Below are 14,343 nucleotides of genomic sequence, written 5' to 3'. Positions count from 1 at the left end.
ATAGTATAGCAAGAATTCAAAATGAGAAGAGTCTAATTCATGACAGATGATCATTAAAGCCTCCAGAACAAGCAGAGTCAAAGGCATTGTGTAAGAGACCCTGTGATTTTTATCCTCATTACTCTCAGTACCGTCAGTGGTTTTGGTCAGGGAAAGTGTTTGTCATTACAAGCTGGTCTGCCATCAAATTCTGATAATGGACGCTGTCACTCCCTGGGCACTGTTTGTGTTTGATGTGCAGCATTTTTGGCACATCTAGAAATGGCTAGAAATAGCAGAAATCAAATCTATAATTTATGTCTGCAGTCCTTCTCTTGGAACATAAGACTGCGAGGGCTTTTTTTTTTTTTTTTTTTGCAGATTGAAAAAAAGCTTCAGACCTGGTCATATAATCCATTATAGAGAAGGTTCTTTGAAGATGACACCTTAGATGACATCTACCATGGCTTTTCTATAGCATATACATTAAGTTAGATGGTAATACTACAGAGGGAAGTTCAGCACAGATTATGTAATTTTACATTATCATTTTAAATGAAATAAGAAATGCTTTTAGAAAACTGTTGGATGGGTGGCATGGTAGCCCAGAGTGTCCCGTATGATCCTGAGCTTGGGTTACTGTGTGGAGTTTCTCATGATCTCCATATGTCACGGGGTTCCTCTGGGTTTTACTTTATTTCCCACCACACAAAAGCATGCCATTAAGTGGATTACTATGTAAAATTGTTCCTAGGTGTGAATGTGTGTGTGCATGGGCCGGCTGTGGCTCAGGTGGTAGAACGGGTTGTCCACTAATTGTAGGGTTGGCAGTTCGACCCCGACCCACATGACTCCATATGCTGAAGTGTCCTCGGGCAAGACACTAAACCCTAATTGCTCCCGATGGCAGGCTAGTGCCTTGCATGCCTTACGTGCCTTGTGTGTGAATGAGAAACATGTAAAGTGCTTTGTAGAACCGCTAAGCTATGTAAGTGCAGACCATTTACCATGGTGCCCTGTGTCCCATACTGGGAGTATTCCCAGCTGGTGAATGAATGAGCAAATTATTATTCGCCAAAGGCAAATAAAGCACACTGCTGAGTAATCCTAGCCATTTTATTTTTGACATTTTCGTAGTCACGAGCAATTGGAGTCCCTTTTTACACAAAGAGCTAAAAGGAAAAAAATCTACTACGTCTCTGAAGAAGAGGTTCACACAGAAGTATGGCTTTAACCCAGACACCCTGCTGGTCTGGGACTCTGGGACATGAGATGTGATGAATAGTGAATGCTGAGACAAGCGTGCTGGCTCTGGCACATGAAAAGAGGAGCAGCATTAGGTCAGTGCTCTCATGTCTGGAGCCGGAGAATAGTTTGTTAGATGGGCTAACAAGGCCGTCAAAGCCTTTAAAAGCTATTGTGCTGATGCTGCCTGGATGGAAGTTAAGCCTTTTTAACATGCTCTATGTAAATTTTTTTTTATTTATTGAAGTATGGAAAACCTCCAGCTGAGCTTTATCACAAAAACAGCATGGGGTCTAAAATATCATTAGCATTACTTACAGGATTTAGTTGGGCTAATTTCAAAGTTCATTTGGCATTTATTAATCTAGAAACCTTGTATTGAAAGGAATCCTTCTCAATCCATCCACAAGTAAGACATTTTCACACATTTCACTCACGCATTGGAAGGTGGGCTACATTACAATGAAAGCCCGTATGAGGTGTGATGTGGCATTTAACAGTGCAGCTGTGTTGAGAAACGCGAGCAGTGAATCAGAGGAAATTTTGATCCTGGGGTTAGTGCTCAGTTCCTCCCCTGCGTCATGCTCCAGCAAGCCATTAGCTGAATGTGTCAGAGAGGCCATGATTTCAATGTCACACTTGACCATGCTTGACCCCAACACCTATTTGCTGCTTTTGGCTTTGTAGGGAAAAGTGGAATCAAATTCAATAAATGTTTTTATGTATATATATATATATATATATATATATATATATATATATATATATATATAAATTACATCATTTGGTATCACTATTTTAGAGATGGGTGATCATAAAATCCCTTTAGGTATTTTAGTGATATTTTAATTCATATATCAGGCACCACTTTCAGACTAAAGGGTTTCTTAAGGGTTATTGGGATGCTTAATGGTACTTGTTTTCTATAGGCAGTTTACTTGAAGCCGAAAATGGGGGGGGAACCCCTAACCCACAGGTTAAGTTGTTCTTAGGTATAATGCAAAGGTTGTTGTTTTTGTTTTTTTATAAAACAGTGACAAAAAAAACAATACGATAAAAATCTAGTGTTCCGGGCAATGTAATTTATTATTAATAATATTCATAATAAACAATTCCTCAGAGACGCAACGTAGTCTGCTTTGGTAGTCTGCTTTTAAAGCTATGGTTGCTAAAAAAAAAAAAAACAAATAGACAGAACAATGGCTCATGTGTAACGGTTTTATTGGTTTAAAACCTAATTAATACACAATTCCGTTACTGTGATGCAGTCACAGGAGTGCATATCTTGAGGACCTGGAATACAGCTCTGCCAATCAGATTTTATAACCAAACCTATCCGTATTATATGTTTCTTTTTACCACATATTTACGGGAGCCCTAGGAGTCCATGCATTATTTTTTTTCTTTCTTTATTGGTTTCTCGTGATCACGACTTAATTTTTCTCTTGATCTTAACATAACAGAAGTTGTTTTCTCGTGATCACGACTGAATTTTTCAGTGTACTCGACATAACAACATGTTTGCTTTTATTGTTCTGGAGGCAGCAAAAGCTTAGCACAATCCCATAGCATCAAGGATGAAGAAACTTTATTTAATTTATTATTTTACTTTGATTTTATACTTTGGTCAGGGACTCAGTTAAGCTGAAATAGCTCTATATATGTCGGTGATTAACAACTTCCACAAGTATCCTACACTTGAAAAGGTGTCACCCCTCTCTCTTAATGCAGAGATAAAGTCCATCTCTAAAGTGAGTAATTATTATTCAATTCAATTTATGATGGCGATGTCGAAGACACCAACATGCATACAACACCAGTCCCATTCACAAGGCGCAAGATTTTCTCGTAATAAAATTGTTATGAGAAAACAGCTTTTTGTTATGTTGAGATCACGATGAAATTAAGCCATGATCAAGAGAAAATAAGAAAGAAAAAATAATAACGCATGGCTACTTAGGCATCTCGTACATATTACTGTTGGTAAAATCAACTGTTTCATCGTTCCCCAATTTATAGCTATTAATCAGCACCCAGGGCTGTATCCATATAAAATGTATCAGTACAGTTGTATTTTAACACCATAACACCATCAATATTATTTTAGAAACCATTTTTTGTATATATGTTAAATTTCATTGCTTGGGTTTGCTTACTTTCATTTTGTTTGCCATTGAGACAGAAAACTCAGTTTGTTTGTCTAGTTTAAATCACCGTGATTAAATCCAGATTTAGTTTTCTATATAGAGCGTTTACATGCAGGCTGTATCTGATTGCAGGGTGCTACATATATCGATAAACTCGGACATCAGGCGTCATTGACAGGTAGGGTTCTACCGTTGTTCAATGCACTCTGGGTAGTTAAAACACCTTTTTAATTATTTCAGGCCACGTTCAGTCTTTGTAGTAAAAATGTAAGCAGTGTGTTGCTCGTGGCACCTGTTTGGCCTTTTCAGGGGTAATCCAACACCTGTCATCGCAGCTGCTGTGTGGAAACACAGAAAAGTCAAAAGCTTTGGACTGGGGGACTTTTCTGTCTCCATGAGTCACATTTATATCAAGATCACACTCATGATTTATTTATTTATTTACTTACTTACTTATTTATTTTTGGCTCAGTGGAGATTGCAAAAGAGCTAAAATATAGTAGTGAGGCAGATAGTGGCGATATGCTGATGAGTGTGGTTCTACGTGTATATTGACAGAAAACTGCATCCAGAAAATAAACAGTTTTCAGCTAATTCACAGAGAGTGTGTCTCGATGACACAGCACTCATAACACTCATAACTTGCCGGCAGTCATGCTCCTCAACTGTACTAGGCTCCCAAATGTTCCTGACTATTAAATAACACTAAGAAATAACACATTTACTATTCAATTTTGAACTCTTTCTTGAGAACTTATAATTTGATGATATGAATTGATCCCTAATTGGTGGAGTTGGTCTGGAAAATAGCCAGGAATATGTACATGTTTTGATGTTGAGGTAGTATTTTGTATTTGTTGCTAAATCAAAATGTTGTTCACACTTGGCCATATAGAGAGTTGAAGCAAGTGCATGTAGTGAGGATTTAATACAGAACTTGCATGCATTCAGTCCTCGGACATAAGTACAGCCTTTCTATAAGTGCTATTCAGAAGTTACACAAGAGTTTCACACACAAGGGGGAGTTTGAGTAAAACAGAGGCGCATTTCAGTTATATTTGACTAACATTTTTTTGCAAACAGACAACATCTTAATCTGAAATAATGCTTATCTTGAGGTCTGAATTATTTTGTATATTTCATTATGAATAATAATAATAAATATAATAATAACACCTACCTAAAGTGAACTGTAAACAGTGAATTAACAAAACAGCAGGACATCCTGTGCACACAGTTCATGACTTTGATTTAGTATCTTGTGGCCACATTAATTTTATATTGTGCTCTGACAATGAACTGTCAGAGCACAATATAAAAATATAATGCATAATAAAAGGATTTGCTGGATCAAGTGCTATTTTATAAGCCACCAAATGGGGGTAGAACACATATTGTTAAATTAAAGCAAATTTGCAGTGATTCATGTGATACTTACAACTAAGACTATTCATGCATATTGGCAATATATTATACTGCTCTTAGTAGTTTTTCAATTATTGCCATCTTCTCATTCATAAATCACTATTAGTCTTATTTACTTTTCATTCTTGTATTGTGTCTTTCTTTTATGTTAGATTTACGCAGAGGAGGGTAGTAACGTGCTACATTTACTTCGTTACATTTTCTTGAGTAAATTTTTGGAGAAAAAAAAAATTGACCTCTAAAGTGTCCGTAGTGTATGAATGGTTGTGTGAGTGTGTATGTGATTGTGCCCTGCGATGGACTGGCACCCTGTCCAGGGTGTACCCCGCCTTGTGCCCGATGCTCCCTGGGATAGGCTCCAGGTTTCCCCGTGACCCTGAAGAAGGAGTAAGCGGTAGAAGATGGATGGATGGATGGAAAAAATTGACCTTTAAGAGTAGGTTTTTAACTGGCCATACTTATACTCTTACTCAAGTTCATTTGTAATCACAGAAATGTACTTTTATTTGGCTACATTCGGTGGCGTTCCTCTGTTACTGTCAAATGTTAAGGGATATATGTAAGGTTTAATAATTAGTTTATATCACCTATAATGAGGTCGCAGTGGTCTGAATGCAGACACATCAACCGGTCACTTTTTTAGCTTTCTCAATCTCAGTCCTGGAGTTAATAGCCGAAGAGCGAGCGTGGCGACGTAGGCAGGTGCACACAGACATACACGCACAAAAACACTCTCTCTCTCTCCACACACACACACACACACACACACACACACTTTCTCTTCTGTTCTGTTCCACAGTTTGTTCTTTTGTTCTCTGTTGTGCTGTTTAAATGCAGATGCTGACAAGGTTGTGTTGTTGACAATGTTTGTTTTTTGGGGTGTGTGTGATTTTGTTTTGAAAATGGCAGGTTCTGTGTTTCTGTACTCATCACTGGTCTGCGATATGCTGCTGCTTCATCTTGAACCCAGGTTTTATATGATATAAACAGAACAGACAGACCTTCAAGGAGAAGTGTGACTTACAGTTCTCCATGTAGTCTGAGAGGCAGGATTTTCCCTTCGTTTTAATCAGATCCAAAGTAACTAGTAATTTGCTACTTGAGTAGTTTTCTCATTGGATACTTTATTACTCTTTCTGAAGTAATTAGTAGCATTATTACTTTTACTGCTACTTAAACAAAATTATTTTTATAAGTAATTTTACTTGTTCTTGAGTAAGAGTTTTGGCTATTCTACTAACCTCTGCATTTAAGCAATATCACATGAGCAAGAGAGTGGTTATATTGAATATTGGCAAGGCTGGGATTCACATAAATAGATATAGATAATAAAAGCTGTGTTGATATTCAGTATAACCACGAGATTTTATGTAAGATATTGCTTTTATACATCAGTTCTATAAACAAGAAATTAATATAGAGCAAGTGACATTTCGGCCAATTGTTCTGTTTATTTGTGCTCCACGAGCGGCGTTCCCGAAGAAGCCACACTCACTTTATATTATGCTGGCTACTGGCTCACATTGTTTGGTATATTCTTGTTAAAGGTGAGTCTGGGTAAAATTGGCGTCCCTTCTGTAGTAACAGTTTCGAACTATGAAGTCTTTTTTTTTGTGATGAACACGAACGAGTAGAGTGGTACACACAATGAAAAGTCCCAGTGCATTTATAAAGCACTCTTGGAATGCTGCTCAACCAATCAAATTAGTGGAAATAACTGTTGTATAATGTATTACATTTGACAGCAAAATCGCTGTCTGCATCTTAGGTCTGTATCTCCTATCCCTGATTTTTTCAACCTTAAAGGCAAGCTCTAATATTTAACATTGTTGGCCTACTGCTATTGAAAAACCCATGTCTCTGACATCTCTACTGAAGTAAAACCAGACAACCTCAGAGGCGTGAACTACACACGGTTGATTTAGATAATCTGAATGGGGAGCTCAAAAAATCAATTTAAACACCTGCAATAAATGACTCTGAAAATGTAACTTATCCATTGTAAATATTCAAATAATTTTGGACTTAAGTTTCAGACTTTTGCAGCAGATGTTGAGGTGTAACGTTTATGTAAACACTTTTTGCTAAGTCACCAAATTATGGCTAAACTTTTAAGACCATCAGCATACTCAGAGAAAACCAGCCTGCAGATGAAAAGGTTTTGCTAGTTGTGGTGAATGATGGGAAGAAGTGTTGAGAGAATGTTGCTGTTGAGTGTTGGAGAAATGAGCATCAGAAAGATGCAGATTATAGGACAGGACAACATATGGACATTATGGATAATGGGTATGGTTTGGGTTGGTGGAGATAATAGTGTGAATTTATTTGCCTACAGTCATTACATTAGCAAAAAATAACTCTTTCAAAATAATGATGTATTGACTTATGCTATTTATGTCATTCTTGACACATAAATATAGAATATACAGTATATGCATGCACCTGCATAGTATTAGTATGAACCCCAGTGGCATTCCTTTGTCTGAAACTGCAAGCAATATCTTATTTTAAAATGTGTCTTTTAAACAAATGCAAAGAAACAACTGTCATATATTTGTTTTCCCATCATTTTCTATTCATTTTGTGCTATTCTGTAAATTATTGTTTAGATAATGCAATCCAGTTAGCATTATATAACATCACAGCTATATTCCTTGGTCTTACCCATTGTTATGAATGACTAAGGGAATTTGGCCTATGTGTTACCTCATATGTATACCCTAGTCATGGTGGAACAATTTCCTATTCCTAGTCAACCAGGTGTACAATTCTTTTTTAAAAATATCAATGGGATATACTTCAAATATGTTTTTCTCATATGAATTCATAGGGGTGTCAATAATTGTTGCACATCAATATTTAACAAAGACTTTTTTTTTTTTTTAATAAAAAACTCTGTTGTGTTTGCAATTGTTTGATATCCATGAGAGTGAGCAGAGTTTTTTTGTGATTTTTTTTTTTAACAAAATATCAAAAGGTTAAATAATAACGATAAATTTTCACAGCCTCTTTTGCTAGTGGATATATATTAGTGGATATATATATATATATATATATATATATATATATATATATATATATATATATATATATATACACACACACACGAACCTATCAGAGCAAGAATGGCCATTTTTCTGAAGTGGTACAAAGTTATTAGTCAGGATTTTTCTATGAATTTTTTATTATTATTATTATTATTGTTTTGCAGTCAAAGGCCTCTCCAACTGTTAAATAGGTTCTATTGAATCACAAACCAAAACTCCAGAGAGTTTTCGAACAAGGTGTAACAAATAGTAAAGGCATGGATGAGGCTACAATAACAGAAAAATATAACTAAGAACTTACACAACTCAAGAGAATGGCAAGACTTCTCATTTAGCGCATTTAGCCACTACATGTACATACATATACAGTATAACCAGGAAGTAGACATGAAACAGGAAATAAGGAGATGACTAGAATTCAGCAGATGGTGAGGAGGGGAATTGTTCTGGGCTTTGTGACCATACATTTATTTCTTGAACATTATTTAAATATGTAAAATAATATTTTCTCTATTTATTTGTCTAATGTGTACAGTAATATTGTGTTTTTTCACTGATAGTAAACGTTGTCAGTAAATGTGTAGTAAATGTGGTCAGAATCTAAATGTTGTCAGATTGAGAGATTCAAGCAGTTGATAATGAGAATGTGAGAAGATCTCAATATCACTGTTTACTTTACTGTTTTCATTTAGTGTAACACAAAAAAACACATGTCCATGTGGCGTGATCTCATATAGCTATGTATACACTTCAACAGTGTGATGGTTTGGTTTGAGATAGCTGTTGTGTTAAACAAATTTATGAACAGATTTTTCAAAATGCAAAATTGGATGTGGTACGGGTAGCAAAGATTAGCCAACTAATTGAGCAATACATTAACTAGTTACCACTGAGGGGCGCTGTTTACTAGTCCGGACTGATTGGCTAGTACAAACGAATAATTGTGCAATCCCTAGTATATTATGGTATTGTGAGGTTATCAATCAAAACTTTGATACTTTGAAACCACTTTCAAAGGCCATGAAGTGGCTTTCCAAGACAATTACCATCAATAATGATAATCATTGCCTTAAAATCTTGCCAACTTGTGCTTCCACAGGTGCTGTCACTAGGCGCTGATGTCCTTCCTGAATACAAGCTCCAGGCACCACGTATCCACAAGTGGACCGTGCTGCACTACAGCCCCTTCAAGGCTGTTTGGGACTGGCTGATTCTTCTGCTGGTGATCTACACTGCCATCGTAACACCATACAGCGCTGCCTTCCTGCTTGGCTCAGAGAAGGAGAATGATACCTGCACATACTGCAAGCCGCTCAACAACGTGGACCTTGTCGTCGACATCATGTTCATCATTGACATCCTCATCAATTTCCGCACCACTTATGTCAACGCCAACGACGAGGTGGTGAGCCACCCACTGCGCATCGCTGTGCACTACTTCAAAGGCTGGTTCCTCATTGACATGGTGGCCGCCATCCCCTTTGACTTGCTCATCTACGACAATGGCGAGGAGGTGAGGTCAATGATGCAGGCGTATGTTCTTCACTCTCGTAACTACATGTTTTTCACCTTCGCTATAATTACTAAATAATAATATTAGTTACAAACAGGGGTGGTGCTTTACTTTATTACTACACTTAAGTATTATTTTGGTGTACTCGTACTTTACTCAAGTATCAGTGAAATTGAATATTTCTATGTAATTACATTTCCAAGAAAGAAACATACTTTTGACTCCTTTCGTTTTTATTTAGACCTTGAAATTACTCTTTACAACTATCAAAGGTTTCTTCTTCTTTTAACTAGGCAATGACTGTATGCTATACATCAGTCAAATGGGCTCAGTTTCCCATTCAGTCATTTCCATTTAGCAGCTAATTAAGCGCATCAGTGTAGGGGGAAACACTGTCAAGAATGTATTATTATTATTATTATTATAACACTGTGCTAATTTATTATTTTCACTGACCTTCTCATGCTACACAATGTAGATAGTGCATTGCTATCAATGTGCTGAAAATAGATAATCCATCAAATTGCAGTGTTGAATTTGAGCATGAGCACCCTTAGCCCTACCTCAGTAAAATGTTTCAATATGCTGGAGTAACCTAAGACTCATAAAACGAGGCGTCTCTTTTGCCTTCCTAGAAGGCACGAGCTCTGTCTAAGTAGAAATAGCATGTTGAGTAAAGTTTAGGTAATTTGCTAATATTAACAGGATACATTTAGCTAAGTTAGCCTGTTTTCTTTGCCAATGCCAGGTTAGACTTGTATCGATTCCAGTAGCTAAAATAATTGGCTACGCAGCCATTCAGGCTAATGCTAAATAGTGCAAACTTACAGAGATTGAATGATATTTTCAGGTAAAATGGTATGGTTTAAATCATCATTTAAAAGCTTTAGATGAGTAATAAAAGTTACTTTTCACATGAAAACTTGATATTAACTTAATTTCATCAGTTAAAAATGTTACTTTTCACTTTTTAATACTTGAATATAAGTGAACGTAATGGCTAGATATTTACACTTTGATGGGTTTTTTTTTAAAAGATTTTAACATGTGACCATATTTTCACTTTAGTCTAATTCCTCAGTACTTTGTCCACCCCTAGTTACAGAATAATATGCTTTATGACCAATAACTACTAATAAATTTAAATAATTATCCAGGTTTAAGGGATTTCTCTTATCCATAATCAGCTTTTTTCTGCTGTGTCCATTGGAGAGCTAAGTATATACAGAATGTACAGTTGCTATGCTTACAGAATGCATAGCAAAAGTCCTCAGTCTTTTCTTAACTTTTTCTTAACTTTTCCTGTGGTTTCACTATACTTACTGACTAATTCATAGTAGTTACTATATAAAACGAGTGTAACCCAATGCAGCTATCTGTATCTGCATTTGTATTTGAATTTAAATCCATGGTCTGTGAATTCTGACATTTACGCAATCTCAGCTACATCACTCCAGTTCATAATTGGTTTCTAATAGAAATGTATCCAGGCCCTGCTCATGAGCCTCGCATTCATGTTTGTGTTTAGAGCCCATTATCTGTTCATTCTTAATAACGTATTCATATTTGGTTACATCCCTTTTATATAATAATATACTTTACGATGAATAACTGAATTTTAAGCCAAGACCTTAAGGAGGTGAAAGAGTGGAATAGACCATGAATGATTATATCACCATCGAGTTTTCTCCTTATATGCTTTTCTTGTGTGTGTGATCATGATGGATAACTCGACTAGACTGTTGTGGGAGAAGAATTTCAGCTTTCAACTCCAACGCTGCATGAATTTGTGCCATGAGGGAAAAAAAACTAGGCTACATGCCAAAAGTCTAATCTCTTTGATATTTATTTGTTTTATTGATATAATGACCTTTGCGATATGTGTAATTACTAGGAAGGAACATATCTCTTTGTCAACACGTAGAAATCAGGAGAATATTTATGTTGCATAGTATATCACCTAACATACATCAGTGACAAAGGGCATAACTCTCCCTGTCTCTCTCTCTCTCTCACACTCTCTCTCTAGCCTATAATTTATTTTCCATAACGTCATAAAGATATTGAATGGTTCTATATTTATCATGTGTGGTGGTTGTAATCAGGAATCAGAACACAGATGTGTATACTCAGCATACTAGGAAAATACTAACTAAAACTCAACAAATACTAGGAAAACAATGCTTAGGATAAGACTTTCTAACAATACATAGAAGCTTAGAGTGTTTGAATGTGAAGGTTGATTAATTAGTTGATTAATTAATAATTCAAAATGCACTGGTTCTAATACGTTATCATTCCTATAGAAACAGCTAATTCACAGGGAATTGTATGGCAGATGCTCCACGTAATCAAAGGCTATTAATAAACAGATTTTAAAACAAATACTATTTAACAAAATAAAACTAGAATTGTTGATATGCTGAAGTTTTCTGTTGAGAGACTTATGAATTGTGTAGTATTTATGTATGGTGTTGCAGCACTTTGTTAGGTCTCCAGGACAGAGGATGTTGTGCTTTCCAGTTTCTCAATAACATGAAGTGACTGTTTAGAGTTGCTCTAATGTACGTGATTGCAGGATCTAACCTGTCTGTAACTTGATGTTCCATACCAAAAATTTAACTATACCCAGTTGAAAAGCATGATATGTTGCCTATGAAATAAATTTTAAAAATTGCAAGAATTTGCAATACAGGTACATGGTGCGTTGTTGCCATGGGAACCATAAATGAGAACTAGCAACAGCAAAATTGTACAAAATGTTCATTCTTGAATTGATTCACACTTTCATTTGGCTCTTTGCAGAGATTAACAGTACTAAAGAGTTTGTAATCTGTAAGAATTGTACAGTATACTGTATACAGCCAGTGTTTTTTTAATTGATAGTGGCATTTATTCAGTTTCATTTATTATGGTCAAAAGTTATTATGATTATTACAGTACTAATAACTATGTATGTTTAATTGTACTAATAACTATGTACGTTTAATTACGAAATGTAGTAATACAACTATTTACAATTCTATTCTGTAAGAGGGTTTTTTTTATTGTTGCAGGAAGAAATACTTGATTTTGCTGTCACTTTTTTCAGAATATGCAAGTTATATTTTTTTTGTGCAGAAAACTGCTTGAATTGTCTTTCGCAGTGATGTTTGTTGGTAAATAAGACCTTTTCGCTGTACTCATGTTCGACGCATTTGTTTTGGCCCAAATCTGCACTAATTTTGAAAAATTGCAAGCTCCTCTGAATATTGCGGCGTTTGCTTGACTTTGCATTCATTTTTGTGATCACAAAATAGCTAAATCCATGCTTTATGTCCATGCAGAAAGGAAATATTGACAATCTTGCTCTCTAAAATGACAGCTGTGACTTGCTCAACAAGCCTAATGGAACACTCGGCCACTTTGACTCGCCTGGAAAATCAATGGGCCTGAATCTATTTGATCTTCTGATCAAATAATCATAGAATTATTTTAAACAGAAGACCAGTTAGAGCAGAAATGCTCGAATTGGCATAAACTATTTAAACCCTCAAGGTGTCCTTACCTGACTGGATTGGTTATTAAGGCAGTGGGAGGCATAACCATGTAACGGGTGCAGCTTATAAACTAGTTACAGTATCTAAACCATGATGACAATATCACCTTTTCAGTAACTTTTTCAGTGTCTGTTTTGTAGCAACTATGCCATCACTTTAGTCAAGTACTTGAATTATTATTTGTATTTTTCTTATTTGTTTGAGTAGCATTTTAATTGTACTGTTTTTCATCCTGACTTGAACACCCATATTAAGTCTGAATCTCTTCATCTTTCTTTGCCTTCAAGACAACCACTCTAATCGGTCTCCTAAAGACGGCGCGGCTCTTGAGGCTGGTTCGTGTGGCCCGGAAGTTGGACCGCTACTCGGAATATGGTGCAGCTGTCCTCTTCCTACTCATGTGCACTTTTGCGCTCATTGCTCATTGGTTGGCCTGCATCTGGTACGCCATTGGAAGTGTAGAACGCAGCGGTGCCATCGGCTGGCTCCACACGCTAGGGGATCAGCTTGGGAAACCCTACAATTACTCCGCTGTCAACTCAGGACCCAGCATTAAGGATAAATATGTAACTGCCCTATATTTCACCTTCAGCAGCTTGACCAGTGTAGGATTCGGCAATGTCTCACCCAACACCAACTCAGAGAAGATCTTCTCCATCTGCGTCATGCTAATTGGATGTGAGTATCAGTGATATAAATTCATTCTGTCTGTTATTCTTGGCAAAAATGTGGATGTTTTATTCATATCATAAATAAGAACCTTTCATGCCACATATAAATAAAATGCAATACAATTTGTTACTTTACATATCCCAGCTTGTTAGGAAGCTTGAGTCAGAGTGCAGGGTCAGCTATTTTTTGGTGCATCTGGATTAGAGAGGGTTAAGGGTCTTTCTCAAGGGTCCAGCAGTGTCAGCTTGGTGGTTCTTGGCTTGAACTCTCATACATGTGTAACCAGAACAAATTGCTAACAAATTCTATGACTAGATTAGAATCCACACCACACTGTTTTTTTATATATATATTAAATAAGACATTTAAAAATATCTGTTCAGTGCATGTCATTATAAACTGTTAAACCAGAAATCAGAGATTACTGCTTTTTTTTTTAAGCTGGCATTAACTACTGTAGAGCATCATTGCGAGAACAACATTTTTCCTAATACAGTATATGCTGTGATGTTTGCTGTGTTTTAAGGATCTTCTCAGTGGTTTATAACAAATCAATTAATGTTTAAAAGCAAGAGTTCACAAAATGCTCTATATTGCCTTTATTATGTTCATAATTAAAGGTGGTCACGTTTTCTTGCTGTTAATGCAGTTTTTAATTATTTTTAAATTTACAGTGCATTCAGAAAGTATTCAGACCCCTTAATTTTTCCACATTTTGTTTTGTTGCAGCCTTATGCTAAAATGGTTTCATGTTTTACACATCAATCTACCCCATA

At 36.1% G+C, this 14,343-nt stretch overlaps 1 protein-coding gene across 1 annotated transcript in view; it reads left to right on the top strand.

The window, feature by feature from the left end:
* The window catches only part of kcnh2b (potassium voltage-gated channel, subfamily H (eag-related), member 2b), a 227,430-nt gene that overhangs the window by 201,191 nt on the left and 11,896 nt on the right, over window positions 1-14,343 (top strand). Inside the window, exons 8-9 of the mRNA XM_017493468.3 lie at window positions 8,943-9,356; window positions 13,183-13,573. Coding sequence (XP_017348957.1) covers window positions 8,943-9,356; window positions 13,183-13,573 — 805 coding nt within the window. The remainder of the gene's footprint in view (window positions 1-8,942; window positions 9,357-13,182; window positions 13,574-14,343) is intronic.

This window comes from Ictalurus punctatus, chromosome 1 (assembly GCF_001660625.3).
Source record: "Ictalurus punctatus breed USDA103 chromosome 1, Coco_2.0, whole genome shotgun sequence".
In the NCBI taxonomy this organism is placed as follows: Eukaryota; Metazoa; Chordata; class Actinopteri; order Siluriformes; family Ictaluridae; genus Ictalurus; species Ictalurus punctatus.
The sequence above is the reverse complement of the archived record's forward strand: the minus strand, read 5'-3'. Positions and strand labels throughout refer to the sequence as shown.